The following is a 21,764-nucleotide window of genomic DNA, read 5'->3' as shown; positions in this document are numbered from 1 at the left end:
TAACTACATAAATCTCTAATCACGTGAGGCATAACCTACTAAGCAAAATCGAAACCTAATTATCTTAGCCTTAAATAGTTTAGTTAAACCAAATAAATACATAAAATTAAGTACAAGTAACATAAAAGATTCTATAAATCCAACAAAAGAAGATCGGTACAAATATATAGATTGATACTTTTCAATTATGTTTTCGGTGTATCATTCCTATAGAAAAAGGCGGAAGAAGTAAGAAAGCATTTCTACGTCAAGATAAACTTATTAAACACTTGTGAAAAAAAAAAGATAAACTTATTAAACACACGTGGACTAAATGGGCAATATGGAGACATTCCATGCATGAAACCGGACCGTCTATGTTCGACCCACTACTAAAGCTGTCATTTGGATCATAGCTACTCCTACTTAATTAGAATTATCGTTTACTCTTTTGTGTGTTAACTAGATATTTCAATTTCGTTTTCACTACCACACTTTTGTGTGTTAACCAGAGATGAATCATGATGATAGATTAAAGAGGATAAACCATCGCCGAAACCTACATATGGGTGCTACATACTCTATACTCTATTTGAGATTACAATGATTTTATCATGATAAGGCAATAAAATTTAAAAGACCTAAAACGAAACGCAAAGGAATTAAATCCTTTCTTTTACTCCTATGAAAAGGGAACATAAACTAAATTAAAATTTAAACATTGACTAATCAGTCACTTAATTAACCGTCTAGTAACGACTACCAATTAACCCCATCTATTTCTTTAAATTGTTATAAATTAATATCAAACATTTGTTACGAGCTAAACCAAGAAAATCCCCCCGATTGTCGCTAGAAAAATATCGGTTTAGTGTTAAGGACTCTGTCTCTCAGTCAGATTAGATAGTGAAATGTATATCACCTAAATTGGGTAATCATTCTGAGTCCAACACTGTGTTTTCCCCATTGAAAAAAACGACAAAAAATATTGAACCATTTGGACCCAATGTCACTTTTTGCATGTGCAAGATTTAACCAATTCTTATACCGAGCGGTTGATATTATAGTGGAGCCGTTTACGATAGTGTGCTACTTCAAAGAAAAAATGGCAAGCGAAGAACTAATTCAGTTTAATGTTTTTGTTAAGTCTTTTTAGACAATTAATCTATAGTTTAAAAGAAATCTAACACTAAGAACATATATTGTAAGTACTAAGTACAAAGAATACTCTATTTTGTACAAAACAACAAGAATATATCCATAAGCATAAGTGTCCCTAGTGATCATTAATAAAGGCAAAACAGAAATAGTATTTTTTTTTAAAAGAGAGAAAATGTAATTAGCATCATGGCATATCTGTTTTTTTTTTAATAAATATTTGCAAGTATAGGTATAACTGTATCAGAAATGTTTAAAGTATAGCTAAACTGGAGTAAGTCAAAAACAATTTCTGCAAGAAAAGACAAAATAAAATAAAATAATAATAGATATATTTTCTTGAAACATCATCCATGATAATAAGTCTCTACAAAATCTTATTTAAGAAAATTTCCCTGATTGAGAAAACATTATCACTGAAATACACGATTTGATTGTTGCTACTTCAATCTGTTTCCATTATAAATTTTAGTGTGAAACAGAATTTAGTTGTCTGCTTTTACTATCTAATTAGTAGTATTTTTGTTCTTTACATGTCGTGTCAGATTCTCTGATTAGATGTTTTTTTCGTGTGTCAATTTCTCTGATTAGATGTTTACGCGTAATTAAGGATTTAATCTTTCTAAATCAAAAGGAAACGAACGGTCTATATGAGCTTTCTAAGGGGAGAAAAACAAAAACAAAAGATACTATCAAACATAAATTAAGACGCTAAAAAGTTCAATAATTACGAGAAACTAACCTGAATCAAAAGCAAGAAACAACTAATGTGGAAACCTATATTGGTCCAAGTGTCATCATTACTTATGAGCTGTTCAGGTAAAGAATCTAAGAATTGTTTGTTTCTTGTATCTAACCCTTTTGGTTTTTACCAAGAGAGAACTCAATTCAATTAAGCAGTACTTTGAAAATGCATACCGTAAAGTATATTAGATACTTAACGAATACTAGAATTTACTTATCTTCTTTATACCTTTTGGCCCTTAAAAATTCTATTCTGACCATCTTTTTTTTTTTTTTTTTTTTTTAATTTCCCTTACCTGGTCCATTTCTGGATTCCTGTAATAAAAACACACACAAAAATTTCTCAATAAATCACATACACACACACACATATTTGTGTACATATATATATTAGCCTCAAATGCAAAGTAAATGGATATCCCACCAGAGTCACAATCTCATCAAGTCCCATTACCACATTGCGTCCTTCATCTTCTTCTTCCTCTCTCTCTCTAAATTTCAAATCTTTACTTCCTGTCAAAAGCATAAACTCTGAGCATTGCTTGCTGTAAAATCTCAATGTCTGCCACTTAAACACATCTTACTTACCAAGCGTGAAACTCAGCTTCTTATTTCACCCTCTTAATCATTTTCTTGTGTAAGCCTTCTTGTTGTTGGTTTTTTTGCAGCATTAATGGTGCACTAAGTCTGTGCTAAACAGTTAAAACCTTCCCTGCAAAAACAAAAATTCGTTTTTTTTTTCCTTTCTCCTTTTCAGAAAACGATAAGAAATGGGTCAGAGCAAGTTGGTATTGTAAAAAAGTCAGAAGCAACGTGAGAGAGAGAAAGAGAAAGCAAAAAAAAAAAAAAGGTCGTTAGCTTGTGAACCTTTTCACAAGTTTCATCACTATATTTATAACTAACCTTTGTTGAAGCTCAACACAAGAACGATGCCAATCTCTTGCACAAGAAACTTCTTTAAGCGATTCTGCGTCGAAGAATACAATATGGACACATTCAAACACAGCAGCTTCCTCTCTGCTGATCTCTTGCCATCACTTGGAGCTAGAATAAACCAATCAACTAAACTCCGTAAACACATCATCTCTCCTTTCGATCCACGTTTCAGGTGTTGTACTCTTTCTTGCACATTTCCGCGTTCTGTTCTGTTCTGTTTTTTTTGTTTTGTTGTCTTCTTGAGTTGTAGCTTAATGTTGAATTCAGGGCATGGGAGATGTGGCTGGTCATTCTCGTGATTTACTCAGCTTGGATTTGTCCTTTTGAGTTTGCCTTCATCACCTACAAGAAAGACGCGCTTTTCATCATTGACAACATTGTCAATGGCTTCTTTGCCATTGACATCATTCTCACCTTCTTCGTTGCTTACCTAGACAGCCACTCTTATCTTCTGGTCGATAAACCTAAGAAAATAGCTATAAGGTGAGAAAAAAGGTACATAAAAGACACTGGTACAATTATTAAGTTTTCAAAGGAAGTAGATTTTTAATAATGAATTGGTTTTTCAGGTACCTTTCTACTTGGTTCGCCTTTGATGTCTGCTCAACAGCTCCATTCCAGTCACTGAGTCTTCTTTTCAATTACAATGGAAGCGAAATAGGATTCAGAGTTCTCAGTATGCTAAGGCTCTGGCGTCTCAGACGAGTTAGCTCGCTGTTTGCAAGGTTCGTTTTCAATACTAAATCATAATTCATAAGCAAACCATTTTCTTTCAAGTTATAAAGAGTTACCCCATTTAAAGAAGCAGCATAAAATCTTAATATATCTCCTTCATTATTCCCTTTGCGTCAGGCTTGAGAAAGATATCCGTTTCAACTATTTCTGGACACGTTGCACAAAACTCATTTCGGTAAGTCTCTCAAAAACAGAGGATACTCTTTTCTAAAAACAGAGAAAGCTCTTTTCTTTTCATCTATAAAAAGCTTCTAGGTGAGTTATAACTTACAACTTACAAATTTTATATATCAGGTAACCCTTTTTGCAGTACATTGTGCTGGATGCTTCAACTACCTCATTGCAGATCGATATCCTGATCCAACAAAAACGTGGATTGGAGCTGTGTACCCAAATTTCAAGGAGGCAAGTGTTTGGAGTAGATATGTTACCGCTCTTTACTGGTCAATTACGACATTAACAACAACAGGATATGGAGACTTACATGCTGAGAATCCAAGGGAAATGTTGTTTTTTGTATTTTTCATGCTCTTCAATCTCGGTTTCACATCTTACCTGATTGGTAATATGACCAACCTTGTGGTTCACTGGACTAGCCGCACTAGAAACTTTGTAAGTTCAATCACTTCCTTTTGACTTCACATCAATCCTTTGAAATGATAACCTGCAAAATAAAGAAACCTTTTTTTTTTTTTGCAATTCAACAGAGAGATACTGTTAGAGCAGCTTCAGAGTTTGCATCAAGAAACCAACTCCCACCAAACATACAAGACCAGATGTTATCACACATTTGCTTAAAGTTCAAAACAGAGGGTCTGAAACAACAAGAAACCTTGAACGGTTTGCCGAAAGCAATTCGATCAAGCATTGCAAACTATCTCTTCTTCCCAATCGTTCAGAACGTCTACCTCTTTCATGGAGTTTCTCGCAACTTCCTGTTTCAGTTGGTAAAATTACTCTTTCTTTGTCCATTTCTGTTTATATTGTTCCATAAGGTTACCAACTCGATATACCTTGTCCGACCAAGGTTTCAGATATAGATGCCGAGTATTTCCCACCAAGAGAAGATGTAATACTACAGAACGAAGCTCCTACAGACCTGTACATCCTAGTCTCAGGGGCAGTGGTAGGTGACTGAAATAAAAGAGCTCAATATCAGTTTATGAATGTTGAAGTAACCTTCTGACATAGTTACTCGCTCCTTTGGTGATTGTGCAGGATTTTACTGTCTACGTTGGTGAAGAAGATCAGGTAAGTAAACAAAGATATATATAACCAAAAGAACTTCACTGTGGCACTATTAGCCGAAAGAACGAGAAATAACCACAATCCTTACATTCATGTATGTAGGTTCAAGGCAAGGCAGTTGTTGGAGATGCCTTTGGAGAGATTGGTGTGTTATGCTATACACCACAAGCTTTCACAGTTAGGACAACTAAACTATCTCAGATACTAAGGATAAACAAAACATCTCTAATGAGTGCTATGCGAGCTCATACTGAAGATGCACGTATCATTATGAACAACCTCTTCATGGTAAGAAAGAAAGATTGCAATATACAGTACATGGGAACTAAGTTTATATAACTACAGAGATATTTTCACAACAAAGTTAACCAATACCAACTGATATTTGCAGAAACTCGGAGGGCAACAATCAATAGCAATTGAAGATACAACAAGTAACCAACCAGATGCACTTCTCCAGGATTGGCTTGGTGGTGGTCCAAAGACAGAAGAAGGAAATGCCAGTGATCAAAGACAGGGACACAAATATTTAAAACTGCATGATTCAGAAAATACCGATTTTGAACGAATGAGCCCAACTGAAAAGAGAAGAGCTCGAGAACATCGGATAGAGATAGAAGAAGGGGAGAAACCAGATAAAGAAATTGATGGAAAAGGTTGCTCTAATGCAGATCATACCTCATTTGAACTTCATTCACAGTATCCATATTGCAGATCCAACATCCCAATCAAACACCATGAAGCTGCAAAACCAAAAGGTAAGAGAGTTACCATCCACTTGAAGTCACAGGAAAAAGATTTATCAAAGCTGATAATCCTACCTGGTTCCATAGAAGAGCTGCTGAGACTTGCAGGTAACCTCTTTTTTTTTTTTTTTTACTTCATAAGCTCCTAAAAAACATTACTGAACATAAGAAGGAAGCAAAAGTAAATAACAACAAGAAAATTCTCTCCATACACTAGAAGCTTCACTAAATAAACTTGGAAATAATGCAGGTGACAAATTTGGATACGGAAGCTTCACAAAGGTCACCAATGTGGAAAACGCAGAAATAGACGATGTCGATGTCATTAGAGATGATGATCAGTTGTATTTTTACATCAACGAGTGACCAAGGCACACCATACTCCTAGCTAGCGTGACATATTAGTAACCAATATTTGCCTTTTTCCATAGAGTATGTATGTATCTCTGCAGGCAATGTAATTTTTCACCCAAGTTATATACCAAAAAAAATTCTGATTATCACGAAGACTCTACAGAACTTAAGTGGACAATGCTAATCCATCAAAAACAAAAAAAAACTAATAAAACAAAACGTTGATCGAAATTGACTCGCCCAATCTCACAATCGATGAGGTTTCAACTCGTCATATAATCAAACACTTGGCGGTCAATTTACTATCACTGATCATATCTGAAAGGGAAACTTAAAACTAGAGATGAACACAGATCTAATACGGCTAATCTCATCTCCCAGATCGTTAAACGTGAATCTAAAATCTCATCAAGTAACAAATCAAAACTAGAATTCAGAATATAATACACTGTAAAATTCAGAATCAATGGAAGAAACCTGGAAATTTCGATGACGGAAACCTGGAAATTTATCCGGTGGCGAAACATCTTTCACATTGACATCGGACACCTCGCATCGCATCGCATCACTTTGTGATTCTATGTAGCTGAAGAAGAAGACTTCGAGAAGAAACAAAAACTGAATTCTGAATCCTACATAGCGGGAAGCGTATACAGTACATTCGCTTTTACTATAAAGGTTTCAATATTGGGCCTCATTGGGCTTAGATTTGTCAAAATAATACTGGGCCTAAGTTAATCATAGAAACTTGCAAAGTTAATTATATAATTAAACACTTTATCATGCGGAAATTGGTTTATGTCTGTCGTACGTCTCGTGTGAATTTTTTCATCGAAATTGATCAGTAGTGAATCGAGGAGACATGGGTGCTCAGAAGAAGAAAGACGCGGCTAGGGTTCCAGAGGATCTAAGTCGTCAACGGTTACAAGCCATTGTGATAGCGGACAGCTTCACCACCCGATTCCGTCCCTTAACCCTTGAACGCCCAAAGGTACTCTTACCTCTAGTAAACATCCCGATGATTGATTACACCTTAGCATGGCTCGAATCAGCTGGTATAGATGAGATTTTCGTATTCTGTTGTGCTCACTCGTTGCAATTGATCGATCACCTGAAAAAATCGCAATGGTGCTCTCTGGTGAGAACGATTGTGTCTCACAAATCCACCAGTGTTGGAGACGCTCTGCGTTACATTTATGAACAGCAGCATACAGAGACGTCTCAGATTCAGGGCGATTTCGTTCTTGTTAGTGGTGATACTGTGAGTAATATGCCACTAGCTGAGTTGATTCGAGAACATAGAGAGAGGAAGAAGAGAGATGAGAAAGCTATCATGACTATGGTTATTAAGAAGCAGTCTAGTAGGCTAAGGATAGGATCTGATCAACTCTTTGTTGCGGTAGATCCCTTAACGAAACAGCTTCTTTATTACAACGAGGGCGGAGAGGTTTGCTTAGATAAGTCATTAGTGATGGATACTAGTGTTTTAGTATGCAATGATGTGCAGGATTGCTACATTGACATTTGCTCTCCTGAGGTGCTTAGTCTCTTTGAGGATAACTTTGATTATCAACATCTGCGCCGTCATTTTGTTAAGGGTTTGCTTGTTGATGATATTATGGGTTACAAGATTTTCACTCATGAGGCTCACTCGAGCTGTTATGCTTCAAGGATCGATAATTTACGGAGCTATGATACGGTTAGCAAGGATATCATCCAGAGGTGGACTTACCCGTATGTACCTGATATAAGTTTCAGTGGGAATCACCCTCTAAAGCTCGGGAGACGAGGGATGTACCGGGCTTCTGATGCAGTTCAATCACGATCTGCTGATATTGGAGCTTCTACTGTCATTGGATACGGCACAAGAATTGGTGATGGGGGTAAAATCTTTAACTCTGTTATTGGGAATGGATGTTCTGTTGGATCAAATGTGGTGATACAAGGCTCATACATATGGAACAATGTTACTATTGAAGATGGGTGTGAGATAAGGAACGCTATTGTCTGTGATGGGGTGAAAATCAGAGCAGGAGCTGTTCTGCTGCCTGGTGTTGTTTTGTCTTTTAATGTTGTGGTTGGACGGGACTTTGTTGTGCCTGCATACTCAAAGGTTTCCCTACTTCAACAGGAGATTAAAGAAGACAGCGATGAAGAACTGGAATGTGCTGACAGTAGCAAAGGGACAGCAGATCTTTTGTCTGACGTGAATAATTTGCAAATGGAGTCCAAAGCATCTGAACTTGGTCCTGATGGAGCTGGTTACATATGGGAAGTATGTGATAGTGTTCACGATGAGGAGTGGTGGAAGCATTCCATCGTACCAATCCCCATGGACAAACTTGCCGATATCACTCAGGTCATGGACGATGATGACATAGAGGATGAAAGTGTTGTCCCACCTCGTGGAGAGTTGAAATCTGATAATGATAGTATTAGCACTGATGCAAATGATCCCAATGATGATGACTATTGCTACTTTCAGAGAGAGGTTAGGGAAACCTTCTTAAGGGCCGTTGAAGAGGATAACAATGTGGACCATGTAACTCCCTTGATTAACTCACTCCGGTTTTCATACAACATGGCATCTGCAGATTGTGCTGGAGCAATATTCTACTCTATGATGAGACTGGCAATTGATACTCCACATAGCTCTACTAGTGAATTGTATAGAAACGCGACGAGTATCATCAACAAAAGCAAGGGACTTCTTGGGTTCTATGTAAAGCAAATTGATGAACAGATAGAGGTGATAATGAAATTCGAAGAGATGTGTGAGGAAACTGCAGAGTTGGTCCCTTTGTTTGCTCAGATTGTGCATTTTCTGTATGACAAAGACGTGGTGCAAGAAGATGCGATCTTGAGATGGGGGGAAGAGAAAGCAGGCGCAGACGAATCTGACAAAGTTTATCTGAATCAATGTGAGGCATTCATACAGTGGCTCAAGGAAGCATCTGAGGAAGAAGAAGATGAAGAAGATGAAGAAGATAGCTGAATTGGTAAACGTTGAGTTTCCGATGGATTGCAATGTAATTTCAGTATACAACCTACTGTTTAAGTTGATAATCTTACATGTAAGCGATACTCTGTTATTTAAACTGGCATCATCAACAATCTTACGTTTGTTTTGTTGTTGAATTTGATATTTCGCGTTTTTGTTGTATGTGCTAGAGAAATGTTGACTAGACAACAGTAGAATTCATACGTTGTTGGAAACGTTCTGTAGATAGAGAGTAAGAAGATTTACATGTTAAGTGTCAAACAAAGCTTAACTTGGTCAGTGAAATTTTCTCAGAAGTTTAATTCTAAAACAACCTCTACTTCTGTCATTACGTCTGCAAAACAGTATTACCGTTTTCGGTACCTTCATAACGTGCATAATATATGGGACCAGCATGGACTTCAGGGTACGCGGAAATAAAAGAAGGGAAAGTGTAACAAACTTAAAATTGACCTGCTATGATCACCATCTCTATTCTCTACTAACTAGTTCTTAAAAGCTTAGTTACTATAGTATATAACTACTTTGAATTATGGTAGTTGGAGTGTGCATCACCAACGCTTCTCCTTGGTGGCAATTTTGGTGGTATATTGAGATAGAAAGCACGAAATCATTAATTATATTTTTTTTTCTTTTTTTTTTTTTTGTAACTTTTGTATTTCCCTTACGTTTAACTTAAAAGCTAAGGTTCACTTATTCTATAAAACGACTGAATTCTCTTCATTCTCTCTTCCCACACATTCATATCAAACGAAATTTCTCTCTTCAAACAAGAATCACTTAAAGTCTGCGATCTCTACTAACTACTTCTTCAAAATGTATCTAAACAAACTACCCCTCTTCCATTCTCTTTTTCTCATGTCGATATTCTTGCTATCATCATTGCATTTACTCATTTCTTGCAAGGATTTTCTGAAAATGTAGCTAGCAAAATATCTTCTTCCATTTTTTGTTAACTCATATATAGTTTATGCGCAATCATAATCTCATTTCTCTGAAAGTTTATTTTTCTTGCTATCATTTCATTTAGTTTTTTTTCTTTTTTTTTGGTAGAAATCATTTCATTTAGTTTGGAGAGACTTCTGATATCTTCCATTTTTATTATTCATATAGTTTTTTATGCTGCCATCTCACTTCCCCTTAAATTTGTTTCTCTTGCAGGTCTTGGTTGTTGTACCGTGAAATGGGATCCGGAAAGGCCCGTTTCTATGACACTGTGAGAAAGACGCTACACTATAAGGAACACCCAAGTCTTGAAGGTACCAGATTCCTGGGATCAACATTCGGTTGGGTTGTCATGTCCAACTCCGTTTCCTTACAGCAACGCAATCACCACCAAACTTTCTTATTCAACCCTTTCACTTTACAACGGGACGAACTACCCTCTCTCATCATTGGAAACCCACAATATCCCAGGACTGTGGTCCGTTACGGTGTGCTCACCGGAAATCCACGTGAAGACAACACTTATGTTTGTCTCTTAATCGATGACTTTCGCATATATGATTTCATGGATGTTATGAATCATCCTAGGCTACACATTTATTATGTAGCCAAGAGGAACGGAAACTGGTCTCAGCATTGGTTAGCGACTTCTTTCCCTGCTTTAAACAACCTTCCAATTCATGGCTCGACTATAGAGTCCATCTCCCCATGTGCGGACAAAATATCATTTATTATAAGGGGCCATAGTTTTGACTTCACCTTCCAATCCCATGACTGGAGTGTCAGAGAGACTCAAGAGAATGATCCCATCGAATGGAATCCTTTCCACGGCCAACCTTTTCACCAGATAAAACATCGACTTCAGATATCTCCACAGATTCCCACAACTCTAGCCATTATTGGTACTAAAACCGGTCGCCAGAGGGTGAAAAACCGCACTTGGGAGGATGGCAATCCTAGCGTTTCTTACATTGAAGGAGTTTGGGTTGAGGTTCGCGCTTAGCATGATGTTTCTTCTCTTTTATATCTATCTACGTACCTCCCTCATGACTCGCAAGTTATATATCTGTTCTTCTTTTCGTTTTAATATGCGTGTGGTTTAAGATTTGTAGTATTTACTATATTTTATTGTGTTGCAAGCTCTACTATACTTATTGTGGTTTGGTTAAAAACTCTACGTTGGTTTGTTAATAATAATAAAAATTTCTTATCTTTTATTAATTTATTTTACTCAATATAATAAACAAAAAACAAAGAACTCTAACTTCATTGTACAACATCTGTCTCTGCGTTCATATGTACAGACAAAGTATATTAATTAACTAACATATCGTACAAATAAGCGTATTAACCTGTGTGCAACCATTTGAAGTTATAATAATTAGTCATATACATGCCTCAGTAGTCAGTATATTAATTCACCGAGGCATGCGCAGCAGCTGTATTGTCTTCATTCTCTCTTCCCACACATTATTCATCAAACCAGATTTCTCTCTTCAAACAAGTTTCACTTAAATCATGTACAGCTGCTAACTAGATCTTAAAAGCTTAGTTACTTAATATATTAATTCACTGAGGCTTGCGCAGCTTTATACATTCCAGTCTTGGGTTCTATCTCAATATACCACACCAAAATTGCCACCAAGGAGAATCGATGGTAATGCACACTCCAACCACCATAATTCAAAGTAGTTCTATATTAAGTAACTAAGCTTTTAAGAACTAGTTAGTAGAGATGGTGATCATAGCAGGTCAATTTTAGGTTTATTACACTACACTTTCTCTTCTTTTTTTTTCCGCGTACCCTGAAGTCCTATCCATGCTGGTCCCATATGCATGTTATGAAAGTACCAAAGACGGTAATACTGTTTTACAGACGTAATGATAAAAGTAAAGGTTGTTTTGGAATTAAACATTTGAGAAATTCCACTGACCAAGTTAAGTTTTGTTTGACACTAACATGTAAATCTTCTTTACTCTTATGTCTTATCTACAGAACGTTTCCCACAACGTATAAATACTACTGATTGTCTAGTCAACATTTCTTTTTTAATGCCATTTTAAGAAGTTCTTTTAATTTAAAATATTTATAAATACTAGTATTAAACTAACCGATTTTTATAGTTAATTTGTAAAATTATTTTCTTACCTAATTTAGTATTACACACATATATCCATTGCATTTTATTATGTTAATTGAGAAATACACAAATCATATATATAAAAGTAAGGTTTTGGTCTCTTCTTATTGGTTGATTTTCATTTAATATTTTCTATTTTTTATTTTTTTTTATTTGTTTTCTAATTTTTTAATTGCTTTAAATAATATTTAAGACCCAATTAACACAATACATTTAATTCATATATTAAAATAAAATTATAACTGAAAATAAAATAAATTTTGAATTAATCATATTCCACCACTCAATTTTATTCAAACACAATAAATAATATTTGTAACTCAAATAATTCTAAATTTAACTTCCATCAATTCTTATCACATAAATAAGCATTGCCTCATTCTCTCATATTGGCATTTTTTACTTTCTCATTTTCACATTCTCTCATTCTCTTCCACTTCTTTCATTCTCTTCCACAATATCTCAAATCATTTTATGTTTTTTTTTTATGTTTTCAATTTCTTATTTTTGTTGTATGGGTTACAAAAAACCAAATAAAAAATATCATTGTAAAATTTTAATGCTAAATTTTAATTTTAGAGACTACATGATATATATATTTTACATTGTTTTTATATTTAAAGATTCATCTCTATTATCTAATTTGGATTATCATCTTGTAAGTAATCATTCTCTCCTCATCTCTCACCAATATCAAATGTTGTTATATCTAATATGTGTTGTAAGAGTTTGATTTTATATTTTAATTTAGAAAGTATTATATAGAATTAACATTGTTTTCAATTTTTATTTTATTTATATAAGAATCAAATATTTCTTTTATATTTCTTGCCTTTCTAATCTATTCATATTTATTTTTAAAATTTTCATAGCTAAATTTAAATTCACATATGTTGGTTTTAACAAAAAATCAAGTTTATTTGAGAATCTGTTTTAAAAGGTTTATCTTCATTATCTATTTTAGATTAGCATCTTATAAGTCATTATTTTTCATACTCTTACAATATTCACCACACAATAAGGTCATGAACTTGAAAAGATCCATCTCTAATTCTCTATTATGTATTCTGGTTATCTCACATATTCATGGATCATTTTTAATAATTTAGAATGATCAATATTATTATCCATTTATAAAGTCTATTTTATTTTGTAAAGTCTATTTTGTTTTGTGATCCAATAGATAAATATGTGAAGATCAATATAATATTTATATTATTTAATATTTGAGGTTTTTGAAAACAAAAAGAACTTAATTATTAAAAAAAAATGATTTTCTTGATTTAAGCAAAATGAAAAAGTGAAATATAGAAAATAATATAATTATTAAAATACCATTTAACTAAATCCTCTAAAGATGAAACCATTATTATGAAATCTAGCACTATAAATTAAATTGATGAGTGAAAAACAAAAAAAAAAAAACAAAAGGATTGAAGTTATTCTTGGGGTTTTAAAAAATCTTTAGATTGAAGTTAATATAATATTTAAAAAAAAACTAATTTAGTTTGTCACTTCAAAAGTAATATTTTCAATTTGGAATATTATGTGCGAGTGTTGAGTTTATATCAACAAAACAATCAAAAAATGTAAGTTTAAATTTTGATTGAGCCACTTGGTACTCCTTTTCTTTTAAGTCAAAAATAAATTAAAATATATATTTATAATTAACCCACTTTTAAAGGCATTTAACTCCATTTAACTCTACATTTAACACAATATAACTCATATCCAATAATTTTACATTCATTCCTCCAACTAATATATTTATCTTTCAAGAAAAAATGTTTTTCATAAAATTTTAATATTTTTTAATTATTTTAATTGCTTTAAACTTTGAAATGAGGAATATTCCATATACAATAATTTTATACGTAGTTACTAAATTTTTTAATAATTTTATTTGATTCAATTATACTATACTACAGTCTTATGTTTACAATGTCATTAAGAAAAAATCTTTAAATCAATGTTTAACCTCTATAAAACATGATCATAAACATAGATTCTCTTATATTAGGAAAATGTTTAAATTACTATATTATTATTTATATTAATATAGCTAATCAATTTGTAATAATTTTTTGTAGTATTGGTTAATTTTTGATTTATAGAAAAGTTTATATATTTTTAATTTTGTATAATAAATAACCATACCAAAAAAAATGTTGACAGGAGTGTTATTGTGAGAAATTGCTATAAATTTTTTTGAGATTCATACATTAGTATAATTTTTTTAAGATTATACATTAGTAAAACAATATTTTTAGTTTAAGAAAATTTAAGAAATATAATCAAAATTATTATGCATACAACCACACGTGGACTAATTGCCTAGTAAGTTTAAAGATTGAACAAATCCTATACCATAAACCCTTTAGTGTGTAGAGTTCATATTTCAATCTTCATATAAATTTGAGTATTTTTTTAATTTATAAAATAAAATGCCGTAACAAAAATAATATATTTTTATTGTTGATAACACAAAAAATGTACATCTCAAATTCCTATACTCTTTATACCCTTAACTCTAGTTCAAAAACTCATTAACATTATATTTTGTTTTTCTTCATTGAGGATTAGCAGCACATATTTCCCAAGTGTGAATTTATACATATTCCCTAAATTAAATATTAATTAATCCAAAAAAATATTATAATTTTATTGTTTTAGATTTAAATCCTATACCCTAATCCTCAAACCCTATTTTAGTATTTTATGCCCTAGACTCATACCCACTGGTGTAGATTAACATTGCCTTCATCCGATCACATCTTGCTTGAAGCTGCTTTTGTTCATATCTGAGACTGAAAGACAGAAACCGAAACCTGAATAATTTGCCTTTCTATCTCAGATTGAGACCAAAACACATCAGTACTAAATATATGTATAATTCTATTTATGTTAAAAAGATATTAAATAAAATATAAAAGTACAGTATTGCCTTTAAAATTATGATAAACACATGAAAACATTATTTTAAAATAAAATTTTATGATTTTCATTAAAAGTTTGTAAATTAGTTATTATAAAACATCAAAAATTCTTAATTTAAATGTCTAAATAACAAAAAGGTAATTAATTCATATTTGGCTCCAAAAATAATCTGTATACAAAAAAATAAGCGGGAAGTAATCAAATTAGACGGGTTATAATCAAATTAGACAAGCATAATTAGATAATCGATGATAAGCGGAGAGTAGTCATTAATCAAGGCGGAGAGGATGGATCTAGCGATTTTACAGGGTGTAATCGGTGCTAGGCGGAGATTTTTAATACATGACTGTTTAAACTCTTTGCATCTTAGGTATAGAGTCGGTTTTTGTTTGTGATACAGAGTAGGTCTAAGATGATTGAGTCCCTTGTATTTCTAAAAATTCAATTCGGTCTCCCTTTATGCTTGTGATTTTGTCGATTGATTTTGTTCAACATGTGTAGCTGAAGAAGTTTAATGAGAGTTTGTGTTGCCAACGAATGCTGTTATTTGTATATACAAGTCATGATCATTATTCTTTGGACTTACAGGCCTAGTGAGAGGACGTGAGGTCCATTAAGGAAGGTGGGCCCATGGACTGAGATTGAACATAGGGTCCACTAAGAGGTAGCGGTCGGGGTGTTACAAACCACGCGTCGTAGATTCTCTTAACCTTCGCATCGCTACGGCTTGTCACGGTGGTGGTTGTGGTGATATGGTGTTTCTCGTCGTATGAGATGATAGTCATGTCCCTGGCATATGAAACGCCGATCATGGCTAAGAGAAGGATCATCAGAGATAACTTTACGAATCCCATTTTTTGGAGAAGAAGAAGAAGAAGATGAAGATGAAATGTTTTAATTGGATACGAAGCCTCCATTGCGATTCCACACTTTCCAGTTGGCTTTGCAATGTTATGTGCCATCTTTATGTCTCCGCCACTACAAGAAAACAGGCAATTTACGACTACGATTGGCGACTAAACTCGTAGTCGCCAAATTTAGTGACTATATACCGACTGTTTAACTACTACTTTACAACTGCTAAAACTTAGTCGTAAATTAGTCGTTTTTTACCGACTGAAATGAATAGTTGGTTCAGTAGTCGTTAATTAGCGACTATTTTACGACTGAAAGACAAGAAAGTAATTTTGTCAGCAAACAGTAGCTAAATTGGCGACTACATGGTGACTACTGCGGCGAGTCGTTAATTTGGCTACTAAAATACGACTAAATTAGTTAGTCGGATATTTGGCGACTACTAAGCGACTATTGAGGTGAGTCGCAAACATGTCGGCCAAAAAGAAACACGTTTTTTTCGTTTGTGGGGTTGGTAAGCTTTGTTTTGTTGCGACTGTTAGTTTGAGTCACATCAGAGTCGTTTTACAGTCGTTTTTCAGTCGCCAAATTTCTCTATATATACCACACCTTCCTTTCTTATTTCATTCACACCACAAGCAAGAGCATTAGCAAGAAAGAAATCGAGAGTAACAAAAAAAATTTTGAGAGTGAGAAAAAAAATAGAGTGAGAAAAAAAAAACAAGAGTGAGAAAAAAAATCAAAAGAGAAAAAAAAAACAAGAGTGAGAGATCTTTAATAATGGCGGGAAGTTCTAATTATAGTCATTTTCGGGAGTGGATGTATAAGAGGCTTGATGAAGTGACGGGAAATTTCACGGAAGAGTTCAGCACCGGGGTAGAGGAGTTCATGGCTTTTGCAAATAGTCAGCGTTTAGCACAAAATAATGGTGGTAAGTTTCACTGCCCTTGTGATAAGTGCAAAAACGGTAGGCGTCTTCCAGGGGGTACAATTTGGAATCATATTTTTTGCTATGGGTTTATGCCAGATTATTATGTTTGGTATAAACATGGGGAAGAAATTAATATGGGCATAGGAAAGAGTTATGTAGATCCGACGTTTGTAAGTGGGAATGAAGAAGTGGGTAATGTGGTAGGAGATAGATATGTGGATATGGTGAATGATGCATTTCGTTATAACATAAGTTTAGATGATAATTATCATCAAGATAATTATCATCAAGATAATTATCATCAAGATGGTAGTTATCAGAATGTCGAGGAACCGGTACTTAACCATTCCAAGAAATTCTACGACTTGTTAGAAGGTGCAAAAAATCCATTATATGATGGTTGCCATGAAGGTCACTCACAATTATCCCTAGCTGCTAGAGTCATGCAAAATAAGGCAGATTATAATATGAGTGAAAAGTTAGTGGATTCGGTTTGTGAAATATTGACTGATTATTTACCAGAAGGAAACCAAGCTACTGGTTCACATTATGAGACCGAAAAATTGATGCGCAATTTAGGCCTCCCATATCATACAATTGATGTTTGTATTAACAATTGTATGATATATTGGAAAGATGACGAAAAGGAAGATAAATGTCTGTTTTGTGGTGCACAAAGATGGAAGCCTCGGGAGGGCCGACGTAGAACAAGGTCAAAACATGGCCAATGTATTTTACAAGAGGCTATTTGTTTCATACAGAGAATCACGGCGCTGGACGTAACACATGTAACTATGGGGTATGTGCTAAGGGTGAAAATTACACGGATGAATCTGATGCAGCGGATTTCTACGGAACCATAACTGATATCATAGAGCTTCAATATGAGGGGATGGTTAATTTGAGAATCACTCTTTTTAAGTGCAAGTGGTATGACCCTGTTATCGGTAGAGGCACTCGGATCAGCAATGGTGGTGTCGTAGACGTACTTTCAACAAGAAAGTACAATAAATACGAACCATTTATTCTAGGTAAGTATATATATATATATGTGTATTTATTTATCTATAAATAAAACATTATGTTGATATGCTAATGTAACTTTCATAATTTGCAAATGCAGCCTCTCAAGCAGAACAAGTGTGTTATATTCCGTATCCATACGTTAAAAAACCGAAGCAAATATGGTTCAATGTTCTAAAGGTGAATCCGAGGGGAAACATTTCTGGAGAATATGTCAACAGTTCAGAGACAACTCTTTTGCAAACCGAAAATGATGATGCTGTATTGATGACTACAATTGAAGATATTGTACTTGACAATTTGGAAGAGGAAGTTAACCCAATAAATCTAGATTACGGCGTTGAGGATGTGGAACCTGAAGATGAATTCTTGTGTAATTTATCATCTTCGGATGATGAAGAACCAGATGATGAAGAATCCTCCTAATTATGTCTATGTCAAATTTGTGGAATAAATAATATGTAATATATCTTGAATTGTGTTCTAAATAATACGTAATATATATTAAATGTTATGTTTAAAAATATATAAGCTAAGCCAAATATATAAATTAAGCCAAATATATTTAATGTTATGTTTAAAAATATATAAATTAAGCCAAATATATAAATTAAGCCAAATATATTAAATGTTATGTTTAAAAATATATAAATTAAATTATATGAATTTAAAAGGATTAAGTTAAGCCACTGATTAGCGACTATTAAGTGACTAAGTTCAAAATACTTGGGTTTAATTACCTCAATCCGTTAATGGACCTGATTATAGACTTCTTAAACAAGCCCAGCCTTATAAAAAAATTAGTCTTTACAAATACCAACTACTTAGAGACTGATAGGCGACTAATTTGAAGCTTATTGGGTTAATTAAACACGAAGTCCATTAACGGCCCATCACACACGACCTAACCCTAATCGTTAACCTAATCTCTATTCATTCTAACATTTCTTCTTCTTTGTGTTCGTCGCCGTTTTCTCTCTACATCGAAACCCTAATCTTTCCCGTTCTTCCCCGTAAATCGCCGTTTTCTCTCTAACGACGAAGATGCCTCTAGTCAAGAAGCCTGGACGCAAGAGAAATGTTGCCCCCAACGCTTCTCTCAGACCCGGTGGCTCTAATCCATCATCTAAGGTGAGAAGACTCAATCCTCTACCGAGTCAATACAACTTCACTCCGGCGGCTGAAAATCCTACGCCTCCGACGCCTCCGACGCCTCAAGAACAAGTCCGCGTTTCTCCCCAGATATCGACATCCGCGGCACCGCAAGTCAGAAACTATCCACCACCGCAAATCCTTTTTCAAAGCTCCGTGAATCGAGTTGGTGTAGAGCATCCCTCTCGGTCATCAACCGAAGTGATGAACAATCCACCGGTTCAATCGAATCCGTTGGAAGATTCTGCGAGATCTCCAAATGCAGCCTCTCACGCTCAAAGTCATCCTTCTTCTCAAGGTCACAACTTCGCAGAGTCAGATCCAGTCTTGCCGGAACTCCAGGAGGACACGTTGAGGGCTCTAAACGCGATACTTATGGTGCCGGACCGTCATACGTTCACCACCGTCCTCTCTCCGGAACCGAAGCCTAACACGACTTGGTATGTCTACGTTTTCATAATTTTACAACCGTGTTCTAGTTAGTTGGTTGATTTTTGTTGTCTGTTATTGGTTGGCTTCAGATTGTAGTAAACGAGTGAATGTGTTTAATGTCTGTTTCAGTGTGTAGTAAACGATTTTAACTAACTGTTATGTGACTTGATTCTTTTGTTATGTCTGTCAAAGAACTGACTTGATTCTTTTGTTATTTGAGGTTTACTCGTGATGCAAAATCAGCACTGGTTCGGAAGATTACTAGAGTTTTTACAAACAAATTTGATGGTCCATTCTACAATTGGTCATGTGTGCCTCCGGATAGACGAGAAAGATACTTCCTTGAGTTTGCGGTATAGTTTTATGTTCTGAGTTTCATTCATAGATAGGTTTTGATTAAGTTGTTGTTCACTAATGTAATTTTATTTTCCTTTTTTCATAGAAAACACACACTTGGGATCCTTTAATAACAGGAACAGTGCAACAGTATTTCTATGACATATGCCAACGACGGATGAAAAACATGGTTAGCGACGTTAGGACTAGTCGAGTGCAACCTAAATGGATCGAGGGTGACCTGTGGAAAGTAATGGTTGCTCAGTGGGAGACTGAAGAAGCACAAGAAAGGAGTCGAATCTATTCCAAAGCTCGCATGTCAGACCGTAATGGTCTCGGTCCTCACATGCACTTATCTGGGCCAACATCTTATCAACAAGTCAAACAAGGCTTGGTGAGTAACTTTGTTTTTTTTCTTACACCTTTGCAACTTAAACTTATATCTTAACCCTTTTCTTTGTTTTTGTAACATTCCAGGAAGAAAAACTTGGGAGACCAGTGAGTCTCGGTGAGGTTTTCAAAGAAACTCATACAAAGCCAGATGGTACATATGTGGATCGCAAGGCTGAGAAGATCTTTACAACTTATGAGAAAAACTTACAAGCTAAGCTATCTGAGATTGAGTCAGATCCTTCACAAGTTCATGAGCTCACAGCAGAAGATTATACTGCCATCTTTCTTCAGGTAAAGTTACATTTCTCACAATCTATATTTAAAGAATCTTTAACTTTCATATTCTCTATTTACAGTTTCACCTTTTTTTTTTCTCAGTCCACCGAGAAGGATTCACGAGGTAATATTTTTGGGCTCGGTAGCCTCAAGGATCATCTTCAGGGTCTTCTCAATGGCAGCAGCTATCATCAACAAGGACAGTCATCATCGTTTGTAGCATTGCAAGAGCAAATGAAGGAAGCTCAAAGGATCATTGAAGAACAAGTTGCTTATGCGACAAAACGTGATGCTGAGTTTGCTGCTCGTGAAGCAGAACATTCCAAAGTTGTGGCTGAGCAACAGAAGAAGATAGATCGCTTGGAAAAGTTCATGCAGAAACTTGATCCGGCCTTTCTCGAGTTCCATGAGTCTGAATCAAGTGATGCACCCATCGACCCTCCTACATAAAGTGCATCTCCTCCTTAGGTTAATTCTTAGGCTACTTATCTCTCTCTATTTCTTACTCTAATGAACTTGACAATTTGGGATGATGTGTTCTTCCTTATCACTTAAGAGAATCATAGTGTTAGGTTCTCTCTTTTGGTTGTGACAAAAATATGGTTCTCTCTTTTTGTAATGGCTTATGTGGTGTACTAATTACAATTATGGTTAACTTTTGGTAATTAAAAATGCAAATTTTAAGGCTTTCTTTGATTATAAATTTGAGTTATAAGCAAAACAAAAAAAAAAAAGATTCTGGTTTTTAATCCCTATAGTCTTCAAATAGTCATTAAATCTAGATTAACATAGTCGCAACACAGTCGTCAAATAGTCGTCTCGTAGTAGCCAAGTAGTCGCTACATTTGACGACTATATCACAACTATTCTCAAACTAATCTCCTTCACATCGCATTAATCGTTAAACTGTCAGCAAATAGTCGTAAATGTTTACTGACTACTTTACGACTATCTGTACACAACGACTGTTCACATTTTAATTAATCGTAACTTAGTCACAAAACAGTCGTAAACGTTTACGACTATCTTACGACTACTTTTACGACTACGTGGATTAGTCGTAACGTAGTCGCTATTTACCGACTAAATTACGACTGAATTTCCTACCGACTAACGTTTTACGACAACAGTGATTAGTCGTAAAATAGTCGTAATTTATGAAATAGCGACTACGAAACGACTACAAATGCAGTCGTAAATGGCCTGTTTTCTTGTAGTGCGCTCTCTCCCCATCTGTTTCCCCATGAGTTTCTCACAATCAGTGACGTGCCTCACGTGTAATGAAAAGGGTTTTTGCCCAAGGCCACAAAATAATAAAAATTATAAGATCATATATCTTTTTAGTTAGGTTATATATTTGGTTTGAAAATATGTTTACGCTTTTTATTTTAAAAATTCATGATATTTTGTTTGTTATTAATTCTTCTTATTTCATATTTCTT

General features: G+C 34.5%; 5 protein-coding genes and 1 long non-coding RNA gene across 8 annotated transcripts; 5 read left to right on the top strand and 1 right to left on the bottom strand.

The window, feature by feature from the left end:
• Window positions 1-1,919: 1,919 nt before the first annotated feature.
• LOC104792982 (uncharacterized) lies at window positions 1,920-6,546 on the bottom strand. Of its 2 annotated transcripts, XR_015573925.1 has the most exons (14): window positions 6,378-6,546; window positions 5,622-5,992; window positions 5,479-5,543; window positions 4,889-5,335; window positions 4,566-4,686; window positions 4,037-4,487; window positions 3,831-3,907; window positions 3,609-3,699; window positions 3,391-3,531; window positions 3,248-3,281; window positions 2,785-3,159; window positions 2,470-2,593; window positions 2,306-2,394; window positions 2,078-2,196 (listed from the first exon to the last, which is right to left on the bottom strand). It is a non-coding gene; the product is annotated as an uncharacterized LOC104792982 (long non-coding RNA). The 2 variants fall into 2 exon arrangements; XR_015573926.1 differs by lacking the exons at window positions 5,479-5,543; window positions 5,622-5,992; window positions 6,378-6,546 and having other exon boundaries at window positions 1,920-2,196; window positions 3,824-3,907; window positions 4,889-5,017.
• Window positions 2,356-6,046, top strand: LOC104792984 (potassium channel KAT2). Of its 2 annotated transcripts, none has more exons than XR_015573924.1 (11): window positions 2,356-2,989; window positions 3,085-3,300; window positions 3,387-3,542; window positions 3,670-3,727; window positions 3,847-4,164; window positions 4,260-4,499; window positions 4,587-4,678; window positions 4,771-4,803; window positions 4,903-5,088; window positions 5,192-5,654; window positions 5,797-6,046. XR_015573924.1 is itself a non-coding variant. In XM_010519255.2 (11 exons), the coding sequence occupies exons 1-11, from the start codon at window positions 2,811-2,813 to the stop codon at window positions 5,910-5,912; spliced, it is 2,064 nt and encodes a 687-aa protein (XP_010517557.2). In that variant the 5' UTR covers window positions 2,808-2,810; the 3' UTR covers window positions 5,913-6,046. The 2 variants fall into 2 exon arrangements, 1 of the variants encoding a protein (XP_010517557.2); XM_010519255.2 differs by having other exon boundaries at window positions 2,808-2,989; window positions 4,580-4,678.
• A 146-nt stretch (window positions 6,547-6,692) lies between the features above and the next one.
• On the top strand, window positions 6,693-9,063 carry LOC104792981 (uncharacterized). The gene has a single exon (XM_010519254.3). The coding sequence runs from the start codon at window positions 6,763-6,765 to the stop codon at window positions 8,893-8,895; it is 2,133 nt and encodes a 710-aa protein (XP_010517556.2). The 5' UTR covers window positions 6,693-6,762; the 3' UTR covers window positions 8,896-9,063.
• Window positions 9,064-9,546: 483 nt separating this feature from the next.
• On the top strand, window positions 9,547-11,067 carry LOC104792980 (uncharacterized). Its single transcript, XM_087477655.1, has 2 exons — window positions 9,547-9,719; window positions 10,063-11,067. Coding segments are annotated over exons 1-2 (789 nt in total). The 5' UTR covers window positions 9,547-9,717; the 3' UTR covers window positions 10,850-11,067.
• A 6,356-nt stretch (window positions 11,068-17,423) lies between these two features.
• On the top strand, window positions 17,424-18,235 carry LOC104793747 (uncharacterized). Its single transcript, XM_087477772.1, has 2 exons — window positions 17,424-17,741; window positions 17,834-18,235. The coding sequence occupies exons 1-2, from the start codon at window positions 17,438-17,440 to the stop codon at window positions 18,157-18,159; spliced, it is 630 nt and encodes a 209-aa protein (XP_087333898.1). The 5' UTR covers window positions 17,424-17,437; the 3' UTR covers window positions 18,160-18,235.
• Window positions 18,236-19,075: 840 nt separating this feature from the next.
• On the top strand, window positions 19,076-21,009 carry LOC147930519 (uncharacterized). The gene is made up of 5 exons (XM_087477771.1): window positions 19,076-19,325; window positions 19,538-19,670; window positions 19,760-20,047; window positions 20,131-20,337; window positions 20,425-21,009. The coding sequence occupies exons 1-5, from the start codon at window positions 19,090-19,092 to the stop codon at window positions 20,770-20,772; spliced, it is 1,212 nt and encodes a 403-aa protein (XP_087333897.1). The 5' UTR covers window positions 19,076-19,089; the 3' UTR covers window positions 20,773-21,009.
• The last annotated feature ends 755 nt before the right edge of the window (window positions 21,010-21,764 follow it).

This window comes from Camelina sativa, chromosome 12, assembly GCF_030686135.1.
Source record: "Camelina sativa cultivar CO46 ecotype springtype chromosome 12, ASM3068613v1".
NCBI classification, from domain to species: Eukaryota; Viridiplantae; Streptophyta; class Magnoliopsida; order Brassicales; family Brassicaceae; genus Camelina; species Camelina sativa.
Note: the sequence above shows the minus strand (reverse complement) of the source record. Positions and strands in the feature narration are given on the sequence as shown.

Coding starts and splice junctions, on each gene's coding strand:
- LOC104793747 (XM_087477772.1), top strand. CDS start 17,438: ATGTATTTTACAAGAGGCTATTTGTTTCATACAGAGAATCACGGCGCT. Junction 17,742..17,833: donor ATACGAACCATTTATTCTAG/GTAAGTATATAT, acceptor TTGCAAATGCAG/CCTCTCAAGCAGAACAAGTG.
- LOC147930519 (XM_087477771.1), top strand. CDS start 19,090: ATGAACAATCCACCGGTTCAATCGAATCCGTTGGAAGATTCTGCGAGA. Junction 20,048..20,130: donor AACAAGTCAAACAAGGCTTG/GTGAGTAACTTT, acceptor GTAACATTCCAG/GAAGAAAAACTTGGGAGACC. Junction 20,338..20,424: donor ATACTGCCATCTTTCTTCAG/GTAAAGTTACAT, acceptor TTTTTTTCTCAG/TCCACCGAGAAGGATTCACG.
- LOC104792981 (XM_010519254.3), top strand. CDS start 6,763: ATGGGTGCTCAGAAGAAGAAAGACGCGGCTAGGGTTCCAGAGGATCTA.
- LOC104792984 (XM_010519255.2), top strand. CDS start 2,811: ATGCCAATCTCTTGCACAAGAAACTTCTTTAAGCGATTCTGCGTCGAA. Junction 3,543..3,669: donor GTTAGCTCGCTGTTTGCAAG/GTTCGTTTTCAA, acceptor CCTTTGCGTCAG/GCTTGAGAAAGATATCCGTT. Junction 5,655..5,796: donor AGAGCTGCTGAGACTTGCAG/GTAACCTCTTTT, acceptor GAAATAATGCAG/GTGACAAATTTGGATACGGA.